This window comes from Mesoplodon densirostris, chromosome 4, assembly GCF_025265405.1.
Source record: "Mesoplodon densirostris isolate mMesDen1 chromosome 4, mMesDen1 primary haplotype, whole genome shotgun sequence".
In the NCBI taxonomy this organism is placed as follows: domain Eukaryota; kingdom Metazoa; phylum Chordata; class Mammalia; order Artiodactyla; family Ziphiidae; genus Mesoplodon; species Mesoplodon densirostris.
Genome location: NC_082664.1, coordinates 6,584,264 through 6,609,526, shown reverse-complemented (window position 1 = coordinate 6,609,526; position 25,263 = coordinate 6,584,264). Strand labels below are relative to the sequence as shown.

Genomic DNA, 25,263 nt, shown 5'->3' with positions numbered 1-25,263 from the left:
TAAGGTGCTGCGAATTAAAATAGTAGGGTGACCCCTAATGAGGTTATTGGATTCTACTGTATACTTACCTGAAATTGACATTTAAATAAAAGTGAGCCAGATTCTTGGGTCAGGTTATCGCTACATCCTATTAATAAACATGTTCATTTTGCCAGGTCGGTAATAATGTGAACATGGCACGGTATATCACATAAAAAGCTTCTCACCGTAGCCATGGTTACAGCCAACACTCCAAGATCTGGGCTTCCTGAAACTCACCCCCAAGACCAACCACCACTAACCATGATTCCCTATTTTCTTTACAGCCAGTGCTATTTTAGTTCTGAACTCAAGTTGTAGGCACTTTCTTTGGGTTTTGTTTTGTTTTTTAATTCTTTCACTCCAACATGTACGCTTTAACCATCAAAAACATAGTGATGATTTACAGAAAACGAATTCCCTCATTTTTAAGTGAAAGTTTAATTTAGCATAACCCTGCATATTGGGAACCTGGGTATATTATAGCTTTAATGTCTTACCTCACCTCTCCAAAAAATTAAATACATCTTCTAGTGAGCCTATTCTAGAAACTATTGGGGGAAATCACCCATCAATTGCCAGACTGAGTGGAAAAACGGGGTGATTTTTCTAGGCTCGTGATATCTAATTGCTAACTGTTTACACAAATAACACACAGAGCTAACGAAACAGAAGCAGAAGCTGGCATCTTTCCAATGACTAGCCTGAGCAGCCTCTTATCCAAAAGCATTAAGAAGAAAGTAAACTTTAAAATGATTTGAGAGAAAGGTCTATTTTCATGACAGATGGCAGTGAGGGTTCTTCAATGCCAATTTAATCACTTTTCCTCAGTTTTCAAATGCTTCAGTTGTGAATCCAAGTGTCTGTGCAGCAGCGCTGCATCCCTCATGGGCGCAGAGGGCTGATGACATGCACTGTGGTCTCGCTGACCCGCTGGAGTCCTGCAAAGGTTTCTATCCGACCTAGGAACTCATGTTGTTCAACACGCTCCGTCTTCCAACATGGAAAGCGTTCTATGAGCACCCTTTTTGTCAGTCTCCTTGATTGGAGCGTAACCTATACAATCGTTTTTTGGTCCAATAACCTTAACAAAGAGGCCCTGTGGATGGGGAATTCATGAACAGAACAGTGTCCGAATTTTTAATCAGGGACCACTGATAATTTAGTACCATTCCCTCACCTCCCAAGTAAATGAGGGAACTGAGGCCCGAGCGTGGGGTCCCTGCACCCTCCAGTGGTGCTGTGAGGACCAGGGCTTGTCCTGACCCCCGTCCAGCTCCACCTGAACTTGAATCTTCTCCAGGGAGTATTTTGAAAACTATTCTATCTCATGAAGCTACTTTACATCTGAACTGTGTGTTTGTGTGTGTGTGCATATATATATATATATATATATTTATATATATGTGTGTGTGCGTGTGTGTGTATATATGTATGTATATATACATATATTTTCCCCAAAGGACATATATTTAACATGAGACTTGAAAGCTGACATCCAATGAGAAAGTCATCAACAGACAAATCAGTCATGAGCATTCTTCATCTCTTCTGGGGCTCCTGTTCCAGAGAGAAAACTCCTTGAGTACCACCGTGCTTCTGCCTTTTGGAAATTAGTACGTAGGTTTCCCAGACTACTTCATATCTTTGGTAAAGTATCTCAGGTACAGGGCTGACAGGAGAGCTGATGTCACTGGCAACCTCTTCTGAGGCAGTTCAGACTGTGTTCACATTAACAGCATAGGAAGTTACAGGCACCGACCTAACATAAAGATGAAACCTGTCTCTAGCGTCCAAGGCAGCAGGTACACGTGACATGCGGAGCCCTGGGAGGTGGGGTGTCCTTGGTAGAGAATAAAGCAAGTTATCGGCAGAGCTGTGTCTTCTCCAAGGAGAAACACCAAGAGCACCTTGAAGACTACCTGTGTGCAGCGATGTTTACCGAGACGGTCGGGGGAATAATTCACATAGCCTTCTCCAAAATAAGCGATGTACTTAATAGTTAGGACATCACAGATGATGTGAACATTTGTAGTTAAGGAAGACTGGCAATCCGTAACCTGAAGGCTGGTGGCTTTCTGGGGATGGATCCCACCTCACCCCCAGCACACCACCCCAAGCCTCTACTTCCCCTGAAAGTAAGAACTCCTCTTCCTGTGTTCCTGGTGTCACCGGCCCTCCCTGAGCACCCCCTGCAGGCTAGGGAGGGGCTGAGCAAGCGCCTCTCATCCATCTCTGAGTCCCCAGGGGGGAGCAACACACAGCACGGGTCAGGTTCGAAACCTGCCCCGTGACTAAGCAGGATGGTTTGCATAAAAGCTCGATTCAAGGGGCCTGTCGCGCTCCAAAGAAAAGGAATAGACAAAAATATTAATTACGTTTTCCTTTTAATAAGGCTTTTTACTCAAAAGTGTAGCTTTGAAAATCTCTAGCTTGTTGTGACAACCAGAGAAGCCAGGAGCGGCCTTGCCTTGAACATGGTGCCCTCGCAAGCTCTCTGGCACCAGGGCTGGAGGGCAAATGCACCACTTTACAATCAGAGCCAACATTTAAAATTAGGAGGAGGATGCATGTCCTACTTGGATTCAAGGAGAAAGGACAAGTTCTCAATACAGTAAAACAAAACACAAAAAGTAAACAAATCTTTAGAAATCACTAGATATCTGTGTGTGTGTGTGTGTGTGTGTGTGTGTGTGTCTGTGTGTGTTTATATAATTAGGATTATCATCAACATTTAAAACTATTAAAAATAAGGTTGCCACCTTACCTTTTCTTTTGGTACTGGGGTGTTATTTTTTTTAGGAAAAAAAAATTTTTTTTTTTGCCCAGCCTCTCAAGTTTCCTAACCTCAAGCCTGTTTTCCGCTGTGCAGCCAAATGCCCCACCTTCGCACTGCACCTCCAGAGCACCGCCGTCAAGCACCGCTGGCAGGAGGCAGGGCAGGCTTTGATTCTGGTGGTCAAGATGACAGGCCCACAAAAGCACAGCTGACAGAGGAACTGAATTCTTCCCCAGGAAGAAAATACATTTGCCCGCAATGGGGCTGCAAAATCTTCCGAGGCACCTTTTCCCCTCTGTGCTCTGCTTGATAACTTGTTTGTTTGGCCAAGAAGCAAGATGGCAATCTTAATCTGAAAGGGAAGCTAGATTTTTTAAATAACTTAAAAAAATCATTTTTATATAAAGCAGCAAAAACATATTTTCCTCTCTGCAGAAAGAAAACCGTGAACAAGGAAACACAGCGATGTAAACGGGGCCGTTCATACACTTCTGCTAAACTGGGTCCCCCGACAGACTCAGCGCTACTTTCCAACTTCCTCGGCGCTGTCGGAAGAAGATTCTTTGGCGTCTCCGGTCGCTCTTTTACTTTCCTCTTGACTTAAACTTTCCTTTTCTGACCTGGTCCCGTTGGGTATAGAGTTTTCGCCGTTGACCAGCCCGTGCTCTGCAGCCTTTGCCCTGCGGACAGCCTCAGTGAGGGTCAAGGCCTCCTGTGCGCCGGCCTCTCCGTCCGGGTGCCTGAGGACCAGGGGCAGCCGCGAGTCCGCCACGCCCTCCAGCAGCCCCGGGTTACTCTCCTCGTACTTGGGGAGCGGGGCGTGCCCCTCCAGCTGCCTGCGGCAGTGCTCTCGGTTCGCGGCCGCGCTCTTGACGGCTTTTTCCAAAATCTCTTTCTCACCTAAGCGCAACTTGATGGCCATCGTGGCACGAACGGAGAGGGCATGGTTTTTCAAGAAGGACTTATCTTCCTGGAAAAGGAAGCAGAGCAGAATTAACTACAGCAAGTCTAAACCATCTAAAACGACAGTGCCAGAAGGCAGATCAGTTGCTGCCGGGGAGCTGCCGGGGACGAAGGCATGAGAGAAATTGGGGGCGGGGGTGGTGGTGGTGACAGAAGGTTCTGGAACTTGACTGTGGAGGTGGCTGCATGACTGCACGCTTAAACCCAAGCGTACACTTCAGAAGTGTGAATTTTACTCTATGTAAATTATACCTAAGTAAATGATTATAGAATAAAAAAGAAGAGCCTAAATCAAATGGTGCATGGACACTACACTGACAGAAGTTCACTTATTTCTAAGACCCTTCCGTCTTGAGCCCTGATGGAGCCCAGGGCTCGGCACTTGGCTGAAGGATGGCTGAATGACAGGTACTTGAAGTCAGTGACCCAAGAGTCAACTCTGAAAGCATGGATGAAGACTTGTGTTTGTCTGTATCATATGAATTAGAAATTATGGAAAAATGTTAAATAATGTAAAAAATTTATATTCTAATCAACACTGCCTCAGTGTGACTCTTTTGGTAGGGGTGAACATGTAAAATAGAAAAATATTAATAAGTTTAATGAAAAATGTCAAATACACAATGATTTTGCTAAAGCATGACAGTAATTTACATTTAAGAAAGAATCTCTTATTAAACATCTTTTAAAACATGACAAAGCACAAATCCTCCCTTAATCAACAGAATTACCTCAATGGTTGTTTTATATGTTTTTAAAAGAAGTGAGGCTCGGTCTTCAAGAAATGTCCACAGTTTGACCTCATTGTCCCAGCTAACAGGATACTCAGAGTTCCCCAAGGTGAAGATTCTGTCAATGGCATTATCTCCCAGCAAATGTTCTTTCAATTCTTCTACAAGAACACAAATAGCCATCTGTTAAGGGAAACAGCACTACTTCTCATTTTAACCAGCAGCCCACCTCACAAAACATCTTTCCCAACAATGCCATCTTCCTGTGGTGAAGAGTTCTCCCTGATCAATCAGCCAGGCCATGGCTAGACTCTTCAGAGCAGAGCCAGAGCTGTTTCAGGGAGAAAAGAGGGGAGGTCTTCCTGATTTGGAATCCAGATCAAGCCTTGCTGGGCCAACCCTCCACCTTTTTCATTGTTTTTAAGAGGAATCCCGAGAGCCTTTAGACAGTATCAGAAGATACTTCTTAAAGACCATCTGTAGTGACACATGCCTTATTTTGACAACTCCCTTCTTGCAAACTCTGAGCCCAGTCACAGCAACTGGGTCAAAAAGACATGTAGGTGAGCAATGTAAACAGTGAAAACAGACAACAGCACAACAACCCAGTGATCCTTCTAGACGGAAATCTGATGGATGCTAATTCCAGTAGTTGACCTGACAAAGCTATTTGTCTCGTCTTACAACAAGTAAACCACAAACTGAAACCCAAAAATGGACTAGAAAAATCTTAGTTTATGAAATACGTGTCTATATCCCTCACTTGTCAGGAATTTAAAAAGGAGTTACAAATAAACACAAGTGCACATCTCAACTACCTTCAAATATATGTAAGAAGAGGAAAGAATTCAGCAACTGCTCTGAGCATTTTACCTCCTGGCACATTATCTTCAAAAGACCAAAGCATGCCGATCCTATTCACGCTCAAGAAGTACAACCGTGCTTCTTATGTAATTATGAGACAGTATCTCTGTTAGAGCACAATGCCCTACAGCTGTCACTATTTACAATTCCAATGGAAGAGCTTCTGCTGCCAGCAAACCAAACTTTTATTAGTATTAGTGAGAGTGATTCAAAGAATGCATCAATTGTCTTGACAAGACAAATTGTCTATGACTAAAGAGGAGCTAAAGAGTCTCAACGGACCTAAGATGATTCAAAAGCAGGTTACTGTTTTTTTTTTTTTAAGGAAATAGAAGTTAATCTAATATTCAGAAAAGAAATTTCTTATGTTGCATTTGTTAGCAAAAGGTCATGATGAAATTCAGGATTTTTAGATTTTTGGTCCTTCAGTTTATAGTCTTTGCATAAAGCAATGAAGATTTTTTAAATGCTTTTTAAGTGGAAGAAGTTTCTTTTTAGACGTCCCCAATACTAAGGTTACAATTTTTGTTTTCTTCCTCAACCTACCCGAGTTGTACCCTTTAATTAACATTGGGAAGCTGAGGGGCTGAAGCAGAGTCTTCTCTCTGCTGCTCTTAACAGTGATACTGCACTGGCTTCACATGCCTGGAGAAATAAAACCTACGAAAGGCCATCAACCTGCCTGGAACACTCAGGAAATGAACCACAGGCTCCGGGAGCAGGTTTCTTTCCCCTCTCCCCTCTCCCCTCTCCCCTCTCGCTGACAAACCCTTCGTGGATTTCCTGGATTCCCTGCCCACCGCAAGAGTGTGGTTTGGTGGCCCCCAGCCTGGCCCCTGCAGACCCTGCAGCACTAGAATCTCTTCCGTGGGCTATGGGTCCTGCAAACCCGCAGGAGCCCCGTGGGGGCCTGGGGTACAGGCTCTGAGGCGGCAGAGCTGGGTCCCAAGTCAGGGTCATCGCCGGCCAGCTGAGTGGCCAAGTTACTCTCCTCTTTGTGTGGGAGCTTCTACGACAGTCAAGTGGGAAGCCCCACCTCCCTCCAGCAAGGCTGATGGGGATGAACAAAGCCTGCACCACACTCAGCATCATGCCTGGCACGGAGAGGGGGCTCCCAAATTATAGGGATTAGCATCGTCGTCATCTCTCATCAGGATATGAACTGTGACGTTCAACCTTGTAACCCTATATTACACGCAAGAAAAGCCCACGGTTAACCCTTAACTCGTGTTCACTGAATTGAACTGAGGAACCAGTGCCAAAGCACAAAATCACCAAAAGCTCCCACCTGAGTGACCGGGAGTCTAGAGCCGTGTGGCTGCGATAGAGGGACAAGGACCGCCTAACACCGCTCTGGGCTCTGCAGTTGGTTGTCTGTGTTTCAGGACTCAGTTTCTTCTACTTCTAATGTCAAGCCAGGACCTGGGCGGCACTTCTCTGGCTGCAGACGTGGAGGGAGGGAGCCAGACAGCAGAGCCCAGCAGACTCCCTCCACGGCCGTCATTTCCACTCCGGCCCCGGCTGCCCTTGCTCTAGCGCTCGGACAGCTTCCTCCAGAAGAACACTTGTCTGTCTCTTCAATCAGGTGGCACGCACTCACTGTCCCTCATTCCCACCCAATCCGCTGTGCACAGGATCCAGGGTAGTTTACAACAACAGCAAACTCACACACAATTAAAAATGGAACCTCACAACCAGGGGATTTGGAGGAGTATATTTTCAGATGAAAAGTGAAAACATAACCGCAACAGATCACATTTCAGTGCCAGAGATCCCAAATGGCTTGTCTTAAGGAAACATAAAAGTAATGCTCAATGCATATATTTAACTCTTTTTGTGCCTGAAATAAGAGGCTGTAGACAGGAATATTTTGCAGTTTAAACAGGTTCTGTTTGCAGTGTTATTTACTCCAACTGGATGCCTGGCACTGAAAGGCCGGCTGGCGATTTCGGATTCACACTACAGAGCTGGTTAACAAATGAAGTCCTCTGGCCCACGTGGGTCATGGCCGACCACCCGACCTCAGTGTCGAATGACCATTCACCGTGAGTACATTTAGGTTCTGTCGTCCTGGGTAATAGGCACATCAAAAACTCCCATCTACAAATGTCGAATTTTGACATAGGTAGACAATCCAAGATGTATTAAGTTTTCTTCTAATGCAGTAGAGAATTATTTGTTTATTACAAGCGTATACTGACAACACACTGAGGATTTAATAAAATACTTCCAGGATAAAACAGATCAATTTCTTCTTTCTCCAATATTACCTCTTCCCCCCAAAGTGCTTTAATTTTTTTTTTTTTTTTTTTTTTGTGTGTGTGTGTTTGTGGTACGCAGGCCTCTCACTGTTGTGGCCTCTCCCGTTGCGGACGCACAGGCTCAGCGGCCATGGCTCACGGGCCCAGCCACTCTGCGGCATGTGGGATCTTCCCGGACCGGGGCACGAACCCATGTCCCCTGCACCGGCAGGCGGACTCTCAACCACTGAGCCACCGGGGAAGACCACAATTTTCAGCAATTTTATCTTTAATCTGAGTCCCTCTGCCTCACACTTCATGAATTAAAAAAAAAGAAAAAAACTCAACCTTTTTTTTTTCTGAAATGGTTTACCTTCGGTCATGCAGAAGACTCGGAGAAAAGCCAGAAGTTGGGCAGAGATGGGTGGCTCCGTAAAATGCAATGCAAAGACACTGGAGCTGACGAGAGGAAGAAGAGAGATCAGCCCCTGCTGCAGTGGCCTCCTCGCCCCACAGTGAAATCTCTGAATCTGCACTCTGTGTGGTCCTCAGGGAGCCTGGGTCAGCATGAGGGACCCCACCTCCTCACCAGAACTCTAAAACCAGAATTTTCAGCCCTGGTGAAATGCAGAAGGCCTGGGCTGGCCGAGGAGGATGGCGGTAACCATCACTGCCAGCAGTTCTTAGTCTAATAGCCTTCATCTCGGGTGCACACAACACATCAGGAGAATTAAGCATACCCATGGTTCCTAAAAAAGGTTAACAATAATTTATGTTGAGTTCACATTTTAATCATTAATCAAATATTGACAAGTTCAATAAAAAAAGGTCTAGATAATCCATTTTCATTAAGAATGGTTCTCTCCATTCCCTGGAGAACTAATAAATCATAATTCTTGTCCTTATCATTTTGCACCTCAAATGCAAGAAAATCTTAAGATTTGATTTAACCAGAAATTCTTGAAATCACTGAGTATCATGACTTCATTACAGAAACTAATGGTGGCAAAGAATTAAATGAAACAAATTGATCCAGGTCATTAACCTTTTCAAGGTGAAAGGCATTAATGACATGGAGGCACTTATTTAACTGAACGAGGATTTCAGGCCCCATCCCCTAGAACTGGCTGTGGACGCTTCCAACGACAATTATGTTGATCTGAAAACGCTGGTAAATCACCATGCATCCATCTCAACGGTTTAAATTTGCAGTATAATAGGGATAAAGGGATTAAGACAAACTACAGTAGAGAAGTTTTATTAACACACCAGTTAAACACCATGAGAATGGAAATATTTCAAGTACGACAGGAAAGAGCTGACAGATTTTTTCTACGTACGTTGGGATGCCAGCGCGAGCCAGGACCTCGGCCTTCATGGCGTACAGCCTGTCACTTTTACTCACTCCAAGCTTTATTTTCACTCTGTCGTGTGAATTATTGTCAAAGAAAAAACCACTGTGGATCACAAACTCTGCATTTGACCGAGTGCCATAAAAAATGTAAATCTGAGATGCAGTAAAGAAAAAATAAAGGGATATAAAAGAAACTTAACATCCATTCTCAGTACAGAGCAGGGCAAAGGATCAGTTCTCATATATTTAATGCGACTTCACACTAAGGAGACAAACAGTTCTGAGGTGACCCTGCTCTGAATATCATGTGCCGCCAGGCGGGGACCGGTGGGCTGAGGAGAGCACACGCTGACCTGGCACCCAGAGGAGCCGGACCCCATCATCCCAGCCTTTCTCATACCCCCTCACACTCCCAGGAACAGTGAGACTGCTGCTTTACGACTGCACTTTAAAATTCACCATGGTCTTTTCTCCCTCTCCTTTAACTACAAGAGCGTCTCCTGGAACCAGGGTTTAAGGCAGTGTCTGTCAGAAATCCACTTCTAGATGCTGCGGCAATTCTGCACATAGCAGGAGGGTTTATGAACTGTCTCCGGGCACTTTGTTAGGCTAGTATTTTTCACTTTGTCCCAGCTCGAACGTCAGTGGTCTGTGTCAGTTCTGTCTTTTTGTGTTCCCTGCTTGGTCGCAGGACTGCCAGGCAGAGTGCAGGTGTCCATTCGTTCACATGTTCAAACTTACTGAAAGGCTCAACCCCACCCCAAATATTACTTAAAACTTCACAGATTAAAGTACAAGAAGACAGCTCTTGTGGTTCCTGATTCCCTTATGGTTTTGCCACTTAAATAAACTGCCTCCTTTTAAAGAAGGTTCTAATCAACAGAAAAAGATATGAAAACAATGCAGTTTATACAATCGAAAAATCTGTTCTACTGTCATAACACAGAATTTATTTTCAGTTGACGGTGTTACACACAGTAGGTGGGCTGTGCAAATAACTGCGTTCACATCTTTCTCCCTGGTGGACCCAAAGGTCCCATTCAAAGCACAGCATGTTTATTTCGGCTTTGGGTCTCAATATGTATTCCAAAAAACAAGCCTTAAATACAAATCTCAAAATTTTCTGCCCAAGTTAAATACTTTCTAAAAACGATCAACACAGTTTGAGGTGAGGGACTCCGCGCGGAACCCACCTGCTCTCCGGCCCGGAAGTCCTGCAGGGCTACACACTCACAGCGGTCGTCCTCCAGGTTGTAGCCGGTGGTGATCTGTACACGGGAGGAAGGATGACAGGACAGCGTCTAAGTGCTCTCGCTCAGGAGGGCCTCTTTTCGGCAATTAGAGGATAAAAGACACGCAAAGCTACTTAAAGGTGCATTCTGCTTGCTTCATCAAACTGAGCAAAGAACTGCTTGGTTATTTTCATTAATTCTACTCACACCAGAAATCCTTATGGAAGACCCGGTACCTGCAGTGAAGGACATACTCTTCAGAAAATGTATTGTATAGGTTATCCCTTGCTGGCCTCAACCAAACATAATCATTCATTACAAAGTTACAGGCTTTGAGCTCATCCCCGCCCCCCCCATCTCCACCCACCCACCTACCCACAGGACCTGCACTCCCGCAAGGAGGGAAGCGGGATCTCTAGAGAACTCGAACTGACTTGCAAACAGCATCTTTAGTATTTGGCCATTAAGAACACAAGGCGGGTTCCCCACTGGATAAAGAATCATGGAGAAAGAAAAGCTCTGTTTCCGAATTATGTACGTATTTTACTCTGGAACTAGAGAAATTAAAACTCTCAGGTAAGCCAAGGAAAAATGAAACAACTTAGTTGTACCCTATTCACTCTCCTTATGCTGAAAGCTATACTGTGAGAGTTTCTAAATCCCCAAATCCACTAACCACACTGCAAATCCGCATCTCTTCCTAATCTCTCCTGTCAAGGGGTGTGGGAGGGGGGCAGGCGATGTCGTGGTCTCGGCACTGCAAAATTCTCTGGGCCTCAACTGGTCAGCATTTTACCTTCCGAGTCACCCTTTGCATTTTGTTTGTTCTGCCGTCCCCTGGCTCTTCTCACCCAGCTCATCACGTGCAAGACCCTTCCAACTGGTCTCAAATTCCAGGACTGTCCCTCCCGCATCCCGTGTGGCATACGTGTTTGACCTCCTGTTTAAAACTTTTCAGTGGTGCTCCACTTTGCCTTGCGGAAAACATCCAAATTTTTGAGCAGGCCAATTTACAAGGAGGCCCACACCTCCCTGCGGTCTCTGGACACGCCACTCGCCTGCCACTCCGGGCGCTGTCCCCGCTCCCTCGTGCCTGCAACCACCTTCAGCTCCTGCTTTGCCTGAGCCCTGGCTTCTCTGGAGATGCCCCCCTTCATCCCACCCTCCCAAGCCTCTCCCACCCAATATTAGGGTATTTATATCTGCGTACCCCCCACCAGCCAGACCTGCAGCCTAGCCCTTTCCACCTTGGTGCCTGGAGCTTAGCTCACCGGGCCCAACACCTGACTCTGCCCTTGCCCTTGAGAATATTTGCTTGATGCAGGGAAAAGAATAAGCTCTCCAATTTATTTTAAAAGCTCCTTCTCAGAAGTCTGTTCCTCAGAGCAGCCCCCCAATCTCTTAGATTGTCTGTAAATGCTCATTAATTACTTCAATCTCCTCATTTTATCCTGGAGAATCAAAATTCAAGACGGCTACAAGTGCTACTTTGCTATTCAAGGTATCAACAGCTCAAAAGATGACTTTTGAGTCCAGGGAATGGCATTTGGGGGATGGAAGGGCAGATAACACTCCGCTTTAAACCCAGTATGCCCAGAACCAAGACCAATGAGAAATATGAAAGCAACGAGGGCTAACTGAAGGCAGGTGTTCTGGCTCATTTTCACTCACAGAACAGCTTAAAAACTTGATAAAAAAAATCAGCTCCATGAAGTTCCTGCCCAACATCAAAATCACTTTTCTGACCCCCAAACCTGACCTTGATGATAAGGTACAGAGTGGGGACTGCCCATGACCCCCCCAGCCCTAGAAGGCTGGCATTCCATGGTGCAGGCAGTACCCGGGGGCCTGACAGGAGCACGCACAGGCAGAAGGAAGTCAGGGGAAGCAGGAGGGAAGGGGGAGGGCCAGCAGTCCACAAGGGGAGCGCGCGGAAGCACAGGAGACAGACGGTGCAGGACAGGAAGGGAGGCCCGTGGGCGGGGAGGCGTGGCCATCCTATGCGCGGTGCTCAGGATGGCCCGGCCTGGGGAAGCTGCAGGAACAGTCAGCACAGAGGCCCTCGGTGGGCGTGTAGGGCCCAGACAGACTGGGGTGTAGCGGGGACAGGCTGAGCAGGGGGCCCCGTCTGCTACTGTAAACACCTGGGCTTTCACCTTGAGACTGGAAGCCTCATGCACATCTAAATGTTTCAGATCTTCAACACTCAAACAGAAAGGCCTCGAAAAAGAGCCCCCTGCAATTCTGCTTGAATCTTCCAAAGCCCTTTCATCCTGGTTGGTAGAGTCACGTATCCAAATACAACGGCTGATCGTTCCAACACGCTTTACCTGTTGGAACTAACACAGCAGCCGAAGCCCACTTACAGGTATCCTTCTCTGTATAAGCTGAACAACCTCACAAAAGGGAAAGCAGACCTGTCCCCGTTAGTTCTGAACAACCCACGCAGAATTTAGACACGTTATGCCTCACAGTCCAACACGCCGCCTTATAAACTTGTCTACGTTTGTTTCTCGGAGCGGCTAGGAAATAGATCACGTTCGCTGGAGTCTCCAGCCCGGCCTAGGTATTCATCCAGCCTCTTACTTTCTCGTGCTTTTCCTCGCTGCTGCTGGTTTGGAATCACTGTCACAGGCTTGATTCCTCCATTTCTACCCCCGTAACCAGGTTTGGGGACGCTGTTAGAAGCACGCAGCGTTGCTGGGTTACAAATTTCTATCAGCTCCCTCAGTGGTAGTCAGATCAGACAGACGACTGTCAGGACAGACACACACACAAAAGAAATCTACTGTCTGAAACGCTGAGGCTTCCTTTCAAGTACCTTATTTTAAAAGAGATTAACTGTTAATATGTATGACACACAACTTCCTAGTGCTAAAAGAGATTCTGAAATCCTACCAGACAAAATTTCCCATCAGGTGTTATTTTTACGATGGGAAACCGTCCAACAAAGGTGTAGTAGAGTTAAGTGTGCGGAGAAGATAACCGCTGTAAGAAAAAGCACTAACGTCTTGTATAAACCTTCTCAAGGTTAGCAATGTTTCTGCCAGGACTGTAGTGGCTGGGACTTGATGAACAGTATCAGAAAAGCGACAGCGTTAGTAGTTGTCTTCAATCCGTGATTTTTATTTTGAGATAAAAACTTTTTTTTTTTTTTTACTTTTAGGGGGGAAAAGAGTGAGTAGTTTACATGAAAGCCACACAAAACCAGTGTGTATGTGAGTATGTGAAGGTGCAAATGCACAGCAAAAGAATGGGAGAGATGTGCAGAAAGCCAGTAACCCGCTACCCAGGAAGCGTCGAGTGGACCAGCCACGGGGCTGCCGGGGCCCGGGACTGGTAGGGGACCTCCGAGTTTCACTGCAGAGGCTTCTGTTTTCTTTAATTGGTTTTCTTTGTTTACAGTAAAGTATGTACTTGTTAAATTTTAGAAAGAAAAAAATAAACCCCAATGATCAATCAAGTTTGGGAACCAATGACCTAATCCAAAAGAAGAAAAAGAAAAATGTCACTGTCAAATATTAAAAGCTATTTGAAAAATGTTTAAACTTCAATGTTATAATCATTTAAAATAGCTCTGAAAGAAAACAAAAAGAACAAAATATAAAAGTGTATTCATTAATGAAAATAAATGATAAAATATGCTAATACTCCTCAAAATGGCTAGTTAAATTAAGCATATCTAAATTAAGGCAAAAATATAATTATAAAAGTATAGTTATTCTTTCTCTCCAATTGAAGGGTGTGCTTGTGGCTAGACCTTCCCCGGTTAGCACTAGGGTTCCTCTCTTAAGTGTCTGGCACACGTGGCATGTGTTCTGGCCATTTTGTGGAATTAGATGTGAAATACTCATCTATAGCACCAGTCTATTTATAATACTGCTAATAATAACAAAGAAAGCCGACACTGAGAAAAGATGAACAAAAACTAACCAAACCAGTATACGATTATAATATTTAAAAATTCAAAACGTTCTGAAGTCGATCATATTTCCAACTAGTAATATCAGGAAATCTTTCTCAGCACAGAGAGCACAGAAACCTGCTCTGAGGCTCAGAACCTGAAGAATGCTGAGAGACAGAGGCAGCCTCCTCTATGCGTCAGGATTAACAATCCTCACAGCATCTCCCTGCTTTCCCAACGTCTGATGATGCCAACTGACTCCTGCATCAAAGGCCAAGAGCCAAACGCCGAAGTGCACCTCCTCCCGCCCCACGGCCAGGGACACCAGGACTGGCTCCTGAACAAAAGCAGGTTAATCAACGGGGCCAAAGATGTGTCCGCATAGCAGGTGAAGGGAGAGCGGGCAGGAAAGAATCAGAGAAACTTAAGTAACTGATAATACAGTCAGCAAAGAGAGAAAACAAGCAACACAAAAGGAAAACCCAGAAGGAGAAAGGACTTTTTTTCAATAAATTGGTATTTTATAAAGAATAAGAAAAAAGAAACTTTCATTTAAGTCTGTCGTCCAATAAGATAAGAAAATGTATGTCTAGGCTGGAATCGTGGCTTAGCAAAGAAATGCAGTTCACTGTGGCTTCTGAAAGTGATATAAGACTCACGTTTTCAGGATTAAGTAAACACAGCGAGAAAAAAACGCCAGCCTCTACTCATGGGGGGCGAGGTTTGGCGATGTTTGCTCCTCTTGGAGGGGGCAGTAGGGGACAGTGACTTGTAGGCAGAACTTCGCCGATTAATGAACACGACCCGAGGAGGTCCTTACCAGGCCGTTGGTGTGATTGCACATGTCCCACAGAGGAATCAGCGCCAGGGTCACCCGGGAACCATCCTCCGTGGGAATCTGGTTTTGTCGAGTCATAACGGAAGAGACCGCCCACCTGTAACAATCAGAAAAGAGGCGAATTACGGCCGGCCCATCTGAAAGCCCACGGCAGTCACAACGCAACCAAAACCGAGGTGTGCCTGACCTCTCACGAATTTTCAAAACCCTTTCCTAAGTCGCAAAGGTGATGTTCATCATCATTTAAAATTAAGTCTAGGGTAAAGAGAAGAGGAGGGGGGATATGGAAAGAAAAGGGAGCCAGGGGAAATCTAGGAGTGAGAGATTAAGGGAGGAGGTTCCCGGGAGAAAGCGGCCTGGAAGGAGGGCCTAGAACAGAGCCAGCCAGGCCTCAGCGGGTCCCAGCCCGCGTTGCTGCGGAGAGACCCCACCCCTCTTTTACCCAAACGCTGACTCTGTACCTATTTTGAGCCTCAGTGAAAAGCAAACACTGTAACTCCTTTCTGATCGGAAATCCTCTAAGAACTCCACAAAATGTGGACTGCTATTTTTTTTTTTACTATGTTGTGCACTGCATTAAATCTTTTTGTTAAAAAAAAGTCCCTACTTTAAAGCGCTACAACAGTCTGTTTCAAAGAAAAAAAATCCTCACCCCACGCTAATGTTAATCTTGAGCATCACTTGGCTACATCAACTAAGCCCCAGCAGTACAGGTTAATGGCAATTTCCACAGGGCTATTAAAACGCTGCTTCCTGCCCCGGGGTCCAGTGTAACTTCCGGAAAGACAATCTCTTTTTTAAGGCTTTAAATGGTCATGCAAGTCACTTCTTACCCAAGCCCTTCGCACTTCTGAGATCCCAATTTCACTCAGAAACCACCCTCCAACACATGCCTCGCACATACGTACACCACACCCCACACACACCCCAACACACACACACACACACACCCCTCACACCAACCTGTAGTCCTCATAAGTGAAAGAATCCTTCAAGGGCAGTTTGTGGGCATGAGGATGGGTCTGGGAATTAGAAGTTTTAGAAAGCAGAGGTGAAAAGAGAAAAAGGGAAAACAGAAATCAGTCAGCAAAATTTCATTATTTAGCTGCCTAACAGATCCTAACAAGAGCCAAATGAAGCAGGAGGCATCCAGCCGCGCTACTGAGGGATCATCGCGCTATTACGCTCTCATACATCACTGTCAACTTAATTTGTTGTGCCCAGCAGCCGCCATAAATCTGCTGCTTCATATTTCGATACCAGGACCCACAGACACGGCACAGAAATAAAATTTAAGGTGGACTGAGTTTACAAAAGGTAGGCACACCCACACCATGAGTCTCTCGTCTACACGGAAACCCGGAGTCTCCATGTCAGGTGTCTGTCCCGGACTCCCTCTGCATGTCTTGACATTATGTGCTGTACAGCCCTCATGAATCGTCCAAGTCTCTTCTTATATCAATAAAAGGAACAATTAAAGGCACTCTAATAAATTGAAACTTCTTTCATTTATCTCTGACTTAAAATCATTTGGAAGGAAATCAACTTTTTATGTGCAAATGAATCATACAACACGGCAGATGCAGCTCAAAAACAGAAAATCAAGAAAAACACAGTTCTGTGAAATTATGAATTAAATTTTACAAACAAATGTAATAAAGATAAAATCGAGGTCGGCATATGTAAATTTCACTCCTTTTCTTTTTTGTCTCTGGACAAAAGAACATTGGATAAAAATAACCAAAACTTCACACTTTAGAGAAAATTGTACACATCTCACATCCTCTCTCTCCACAATACTCCCCCCACCTTGGGTCTTTCGAGCACTTAAAAAACTGTGTCTCAACTAAGAAATTCAAAGCTGTAACAGTATAATTTTAATCTTCGGTTTCCATTACAGACTGATAGACAGATCGCAGTAAGTGATCAAATGAACAAATGGTTATTTCTGAGATACCAGTGCGATTCGGCTGCACTGTCTCTGCAGCACTGTAAATGCACGGAGCCCCGTGTAGTGTGCAGTTTTTACTTTTGACGCATTACCACCACAAGTGCATGGTAATTTATCATCGCTCACTGCACTGTACTAGCTGGCACCGTATGCAGGACAGTAGGGGATGAGGTAAAAGTGGCTCGAACCGTAAATCAATTAGAAAACAAAAGCTTGTGCTCGGCGCGCAATTTTAGGCAAATTATATATTACAAAAGGCTGCCAATTGGGTGCTAGCTCCCGGGTGCCTGCTTCTCCCCTCTGATCCTAAACCCGGTTTTAACCCTTTGGAAGAAAAGTCAACATATGGAAATACAGTCACATAATATGTAAATGTTCTGACAATAAAAATGAAATTAAAGAAGATATAATTTAGGTCAAAATATAAAATAACCTATCGCTCAGGGGCATTCTCTAGCTGCATTATTCTAGCTGGGAAGATTAGAAAAAACTATCTCTGGTTTAAAAAAAAAAACCCAATACCATGGTCAAGCAAAGCAAAGATTCAAGGAGAAGCTTCTTATTGCCTCTTCTTTGTAATGAATGAAATGCAAGCCTGTGTTCTAAGAGTCCTAAAGAAGCTTTCCATTTAATTATGGAACTTGACCATAAGGGTGCTCAGGTTTTTCCTCATAAAAGTACAAATTCCGCAGATAAGAAGTGCCCCTCCACCCAAAACTAATTTGATGATAAGTACCATAGAAATTTTTCAGAACTTTAAAGAAATTCCATTGCTAAAATTTCCTTTCACTTATAATAAAATGAAGCTTCACATAGTCTGACCTACTGGGAATGTTGCACATCCCATCTCTTCTCAAACTCTAGGAGGTGGGAAAGCATTGTTGCTTTTGTTATTTTAAAATGTTTTAAATTCATTTAAACTGTGGAATGCCCTGTGGTATTTTGAAAGCTGGTAAATTCCAATGCTAACTCCCCTGAGTATTAAAAATTCGACCCCTCCCCCTCAAAAAGTTTGACTTACTGAATAGGAGAAGAGATGACAATTTTCAAAATTAGAATGTCAAAACAACTTGTGGAAGAATGTTCCAAACACTCAAAGATCTTTAAATAGCTTTGGACTCTGCGAAGAAAACTCTTCAAACAAGGGCAGCCTCCCCAAGGACCAAAAAGATGGAAAATTAACTCTCCAGAATGTCTCCCTTCCTATTATTTATATACATTTCTTACCAAAAATACAAGTTTATGTTCACAGGCCTGATGAAGTCATAAAGAAAATGCAAGGGAAAAAAAATACACAAATGCTTTCTTCAGGTTAATTTTGAAGATTATTTTGGCTATAGAGTTATGTAATATTTGCAGAATCTGTTAGAAATAGTTGTTCTTATCTGCTTGAAAAATAAGGTGTGCCCACTGTACGTAATTCTGGTTTAAAAAAAAAAGTTATTCTACCACAGACACATGCACTTAACAGTTATACTGAAGTGGAATTTGAGGCTATAGAGAAAGGCAAGTATCTTACATTTCAGCAGGGCCCTCACTGCTGTGACACCAGCGCCACCTACTGGCCTCATGGTGGAATCGGTTACAGCTGCAAGAGTTCTTGAATTATTTCCCAGGGCAAGGCCCCCAGAGCAACTTATCCTAAGCCAAAACTGGGTTTTTTATCCAGAATGGCTACTGGCTCAGCTTTACTCAAGAGAAATTTGGTTTCTAAAAAAAACAAAACAAAACAAGAAACCAACCTACCTCTTTAAATTATTATGTAATAGTTTTACAAGGCCCTTAAAACATTCAAATATTGAAGTGATTTTCACATGAAAAGCATTTAACTTTAAAAATAAGTATTTTCACATACCTTGAAAAAATAAACAAGAATAAGAAATATGTCTATTCCAAACACTATTTAAGCTCTGGACAGAATTTTTTTTTTTTAACACATCAAGCCTTAAGGTTTAAAAATACATTTTCCAAAAATTATAATATTAACCTGAAGTTACTTGAAAGCTCCTAAAAATGTTCTTAGATGAAAGTCATTAAGTTCACACTTTATGGGGAGGATAACTGAACACTCCTCACTTTATAGAGCAAAATCTTGTAAGGGTTTTGTTTATCTTCAATAGAAGACATTCCTAACCTGTACTTTAAAAATAAAACTGTAAATGAAAGCAGAAAACTTACTCATTGTGGCTAATTAGTTTTAGTTGAGATAGCTGTTTCCAAGATCTAGCTACACGTGGGATGAGTGAGGGTCTGTCTGGCAGCAGAGAAAGACGACAGCGATGGGGTCTCTCAGGTACCAGGGCCCAAAAGGAGCAGGCCATAGGGTCCACCAAGCATTAACTTCCTCCCCACTCCCCACCCACCCCATAAATACAGGTTTAGAAACAAGCCCAGATTTTTTAAGTGATCGATATTTTCACTTTCTTGTGCATTATAAATATTTGAAGTTGGAGATATGAATAGTTCCTGTAGCTCATAATCAGACTTGAAGCCCTACAGAGCTTACTTTTAAAAGAGGATTCTTGTTTCCTTAAGTCAAGCCTGGCAACCCAGGGAAGCTCTCTCCCATTCCCTCTTCTATCACAGGAGGTGTTCCAGATGAGACACAGTAATATTGTACCTAGTACAAAATAATCACTCTGTTTGGGGAAGATTAATATCTAAAATCGTTTGTTTGGCTTCAATAAAAAGAAGTAATATTGCTAAATATGTTAAGTATGACATTTTGAAGAATTTACCATATTGCATGGGTCTGGTAGCTATGCTTAAGGAAATTAAAAACCACCACAGTCAGCATATTTGATCCTTATTAAAGTTCTGTCTTGAACTATCACTCACATAAAACAAAAATAAACCAAGAAGAAATTTAAATAAAACCTATGGATTTACAAGAGTTTGAAAAAATGAACAATATTCTGGCTTTTAAAAATTGATTTAGCATGCAGCTTCTCTTTATAGTCCCTTGATAAAAATGAAATCTCCCTAACAAACACTTAATAAAACCTGTCAATATCTCGGGAAAGAAAAATGACACAAATGCATTAAGTATTAAATACCCTTGGAAAAAGTCACATATTCCATGAATTTTTGATGTACTATCTTGACATTAATGTAAAACCTTGATATTTATAATTGACAGATATTTAATAAAGTATAAAGAAGATGACTGCTGTGTAGCATGCAAATTTTTCGGGTTGATCAGAAATGAAAGATACAGACATGTACTTAAACTAAATAAACAGTTAATATGTGCTACACGAATCAGCTGCAGTCTTATTTTAAGCTCACACAACAAATCTTGGTGGAGAAGCAAAATAAGCAGAATTCATTATTATGTGAATTCCTAATTCAGAAACATCTAGTATGTGAAACAGCTTTGAAACAGCTCTGCACAGGAACAAAATACATTTGAGTTAAAGTTCTTTCTTGTTTTTAACATTTAACAGTAAACATTTCAAAAAATAAAATAAAGACAAGCACTTTCATAAATATATGGAGAGGTATTTCCCAAAACAATTCTTTAAAAAAAAAACACATTTAACCTAAAGAAAGATTCAAAACCCTCTAAGGAAATTAAACAAAAAAAGATTAAAACACACAAATGGCCTCTAGGACACAAACACTCCTCAAAATCAGATCCTTACTTTTCTAAAGAATACTCATCTCTAACCTTGACCAGTTTTTATATGGAAACTGAGTTGAATACATTTAATAATCACCTTCAATGAGGCATTTAAATATATTAAAAGGAAAGTAGCTCAGTTCATAAAAATGACTCCTAAATACTGTATTTTAAAGAATTTATAACCTGCTGTAATATATAATCAATTGTTAACTTGAAAAATATGTATGGTAGTTCAGTGACCTATTAATGGCTCTACAGTATCAGGAATGACAAACCATAATTTAGAAGTTGTACTTATTTTGTTCCGATAAAAAACCATAGTAGCAGGCAATTTGAACTTCCTAACTAAAACATGTCAAAGATTGTATCTGGCACATGTATGAAAAGGCAGGGGGCAGGCGAGGGGCCGAAGGAAAATCTACACTTAGAACACTGAGGTTCCCCCTCCCGCTCCAAAAATAGGCTAACTAGCAGCAGCATGTCAGGCAGCAACTTCTAGTCGGTCCTCAACCCTCCTGCTCGTATTTCGTTTTCTAACTGGATATAACACAGTTTAACTGAATGACAAATTGCAAAATATCTTTTGAATCTAGAACTTAGTTTTGATGACCATAAATCAGAATCAAAGCACGGTTCACGCGTTTGGCTCTTGAGGGAAAAAAATCAATTTTAAAGACTTTTATTTTTAAACACAGATTACACCCAACTCTTCAGGGAATTTTTCATCATAAAGTTCTTTGAATTCACTCAATATGATCAAATAAATACATCAATACACATTAAATTTAAACTGTCTGCTTTTCCCTTACACTTGTATTTAATTTTTATAGCAAATGGGTATTATCTTATAATATAAAAATTTTAATTAAGTAAATGAGATTAGTAGAGAAATATCAATGCTGTTCAACAAATTTATAAAATTACTTTAGGATGGAAGAATTGGTTTTTTCATTGGAACACTGAAATCTATAATCTACCTCCAGTTTAGATTAAATTGAAATCTACTGAAACACTGAAAAAGATATGCCTGTTTAAAAACTTTATTGGTTACCATTTGTATGCCCTGAAGAGGGGCAATCAGCCACGAATCAAATTTAGTCATAATCGATCTACATTTTTGACTGTCAATCATCTGTTCACTCAACAAATATTCATTGACTCAGAAAAAAGCTGAAGAGGTTAGGACTAGAAATTCAACAAATACTGCATTTACTGACTATCTTGGATGCTCTGCGAGGTGCTGTGCAACAGGAGGACACAGTCACCATCCTCAGGGGGGTCCTGCCTGGCAGCAGTCAGATAAGTGACTTTAAAAAGAAAGGTGGGCTTCCCTGGTGGCGCAGTGGTTGAGGGTCCGCCTGCCGATGCAGGGGATACGGGTTCGTGCCCCGGTTCGGGAAGATCCCACATGCCGCGGAGCGGCTGGGCCCGTGAGCCATGGCTGCTGAGCCTGCGCATCCGGAGCCTGTGCTCCGCAACGGGAGAGGCCACAGCAGTGAGAGGCCCGCGTACCGCAAAAAAAAAAAAAAAAAAAAGAAAGGTGATGCCAGAGTTTACAGCCCAGACCCTCCTTCTCCAACCACCAGGTTTCTCTGCTGTGTCCTCCCAGCCCCGGGCCCTTCTTTTCCACCGTGCGCGCGCGCGTGTGTGCACGTGCGTGCGTGTGCATGTGTGCGTGTGTACACGCACACAGGCACATTCAGTGCACGTTTCTTTGCCCGAGGAGGTGAGCGGGGCAGGGACCACGTCCTTTTGGACCACTAGGGAACCCCCAGTGCCTCGCACGATGCCTCATTCAGAGAAACGCTCTCCTCCACAGTGAGAGGGAAACGCTGCCCCTGCCCTCTGCCCTGGGCAGCAGCGAAGGGAGAGCCGGGACCTGGGGGCTAGGAGATTTCCTCTCAGTGGACCCGTCATGGCCAAAGGGACAGGTGGGACAGAGGAGCGGCGACTCCGAAGGTGGCAAGAGGCCGCGCCAGGGCAAGCAGGCGATGTGGCGGTGACCAGACCCTGCCCCGGGGTCACGTGCTTGCCACGCTCCTCCCCTGCAGCACGGCACACAGGCACTGCCCACGGGCTTCCCGAGAAACAGACCTGGGCTTCCTCTTCTTCTGTCTGCCCTCTCTCATGAATAGGGTATTTTCCCACCATCTAGGGTCAAAGAATCTTCTCTCTTTTTTCCCCCCAAATCTATCTTCAAGCACATCTGAGAAAGCTCTACTCTAAGAATCCAATAAGGGGCAAAATGGACCAAGCTCAGCAGTTCCCTGTCCCAAATGTCCCTCCACCGTGACACTCCAACTCACCCCAACAACGGTGCACCTTAACAGAGACAGCCTCATCCTCCCTGGTCACCTCAGATCACCTGACCCCGAGCCTCCGTCTCCTCATCTGAAAAGGGGGTCAGAGAGCAGCCTCTATCTTTTCTCTAAGCTCTTAAATCTTTTGTTTCTTGGCCTTTGACACTCCCCCACCCCAAATATCTCAATCTGCTGATTAACTTGAGGACTCCAAACCATGATCGAATCTCTCTTCTGGTCTGCAAAAAGATAACAACTCCAGCAAGCGAGCAACTCCTCAACTTATCACCAAAGAAACTAGAAATAAACAGAATGGTAAAAAGCAGTTTTCATTTTTAGAAGGATGCATTTGCATCAGAAAAGCAGGCTAGAATTATTTATCATCAGCTTCATAGAATTTTATTTTTCATTTCGGCTACTTTAGATTTCAACAGTTCAGGAGAGAGACTTCGGACTCTGGTTAAATTAATCAAGCTAGCATGATTAGGGGCACCAGTCATTCATAAGAGGAGAGGATTCTGACCACCATTATGAAGCCCATCTCCTTGATAGGGAGACTGACATTCAGAGATGCATACAAACCTTGTCCCAGAAAACGAATTACCATGGCTTGGTACACAGGAAAGCTCTCTGTATCTCTAGGAGACAGAGACACAGAGACAGAGACAGAGAGAGACTGAGAAACTGAGAGGGAAGGAGGAAGGGAAGGATTAACAGTCACCATTTACCAAGCAGTCTGCGCAAGAGTTGCGAACTTTACGTGTATTACATAATTTAATCATCCTGCTTCCTGTGAAATAGGCACTATTAGTAGACCCATTCTGTTGCTGCAAAAACTGAGGGACAGAGAAATTAACAGCATATCCAAGGTTATTACCCAGTTAATAAATGATGGGGCTGGGATAATAACCAGGCAAAAGTTTTCTGGAGCTTATTGAAAGGCAAAGGATAATTAGTTGTCCCGCTTTTATAAATTAAGGTTAAGTTCTGATATGGTAAACACGTTTTTTTCCTGTTGAAATTCTAGGAAAATGCTTGGTAAATATTGCTCTCATTTAAAATTCAGCACAGAGATATTTTAAAGGACATTACAAAGCTTAGAGGCAGGCAACATTACCAAAACTAAGAATGTTTATGTCTGTTATTTCCAAACCACCAGAAAGGATCCATATTTAGTTAAAGTCACTATCTATAGTCATAAAATCTCAGACCCAGGTGGTAACTTAGAGATCATCTAGCCCAATTCCCCTGTTATTCTGGACATGAAGAACCCTGGTCCCAGAAAACACATATGTACCAAATACATGTAGATAGGTACACTCTTTTCCTTTAATACATTTTAAAACATAGAGGTCATATTTGGAATTCACTTTCTGGTATTTTCTTTACTAGAATTATGCCACATTGGTGTCCCAACAACTTCCAATATTACATTATCTGGAACGCCTATCGTTTTCATGATAACTCTGAACAGCCTCTAAGACACCCCACAGCTTTATCAATCATTAAACCAGTATTACCTCCAAGGGCTTACACAGGTACCATCTCTTTGGCTACTTGCAACTCTCCTAGTTGTCAAGTGGTTAGAGAAATGAACTTCGGCGCCTTAAATGTCCTGCCTTTAAGCCTAAAGGAAGTTGAAGTCACGAATAGCTTGTAAGCCGATGAACCCAGGGGTGCACCACGGAACCTGAAAACCCGCATATTTCAGACTTGGGGTTCTGATAAAGATGGGCCAAATTCTGACGTAATACATCAATCCCAAGGACTCAGGAGGGTTCCCACAACTGAGCAAGCCTCTGAAACCCTCACAGGCTCAGGCACATCATATGGATCCACACACCACATATGCTACTTGGTCACCAGCTGCTATGAGTTTACTTTGGTAAATCCAAAGGATAACAAAATCCAGGGTAAAGGTCCCTGCTGCACACAGCCAGCTGCTGGTCACAAGGGAGGTGGGTAAGAGCGGGTGGCTGAGACCACAGCACCAAGGTTCAGTGCGTCTTCGCGACCCCCGCAGGTGCCGGGGTCCACAGGGACGTGTACGCGCCCAGTGGTGAGGGCGCTGGTGCCCCCGCCATGGCAGACTACTCCTGTACCTTCCTTTTCTGTATTCCTGATGCTTAAACTGTGCTAAAAGGTACCAAAGAGAAAATCCCCAACACTACTTCTCTGGGTCCCCGTCAGGAGAGCACAACTACAAATATTCCAACCAAGGAGGAGAGGTACAGAGGCCACTGAACAAGAGGTAACCACACTTCTCTTGCTCCATGGCTGGGTACACAGGAAGGCTCTCTGCATCTCCAGGAGAGAGACAGACAGAAAGACAGAGAGAGACAGAGGGAGGGAGGGAGGTATGAACAATATAAAGTCACTGATAAAGAGCTATTGCTCAGAAAAGTGTAGAAAACCTTTTTTGTACCCCCTGAAAAGGGAACTTTCAAACCTATCACCCTGAGAT

General features: G+C 43.5%; 1 protein-coding gene across 2 annotated transcripts in view; it reads right to left on the bottom strand.

Annotated features, from left to right (window-relative positions):
• Positions 1–2,388: 2,388 nt before the first annotated feature.
• SETD3 (SET domain containing 3, actin N3(tau)-histidine methyltransferase) overlaps positions 2,389–25,263 on the bottom strand; it is a 72,204-nt gene continuing 49,329 nt past the window's right edge. The window contains exons 7-13 of one of the 2 annotated variants that reach the window (XM_060097890.1): positions 15,887–15,945; positions 14,906–15,020; positions 10,143–10,217; positions 8,936–9,102; positions 7,969–8,054; positions 4,492–4,652; positions 2,389–3,767 (exon numbers count right to left, since the gene is read on the bottom strand). In XM_060097890.1, coding sequence (XP_059953873.1) covers positions 3,321–3,767; positions 4,492–4,652; positions 7,969–8,054; positions 8,936–9,102; positions 10,143–10,217; positions 14,906–15,020; positions 15,887–15,945 — 1,110 coding nt within the window. In that variant the 3' untranslated portion in view covers positions 2,389–3,320. The remainder of the gene's footprint in view (positions 3,768–4,491; positions 4,653–7,968; positions 8,055–8,935; positions 9,103–10,142; positions 10,218–14,905; positions 15,021–15,886; positions 15,946–25,263) is intronic. The other variant, XM_060097891.1, reaches the window with a different exon arrangement.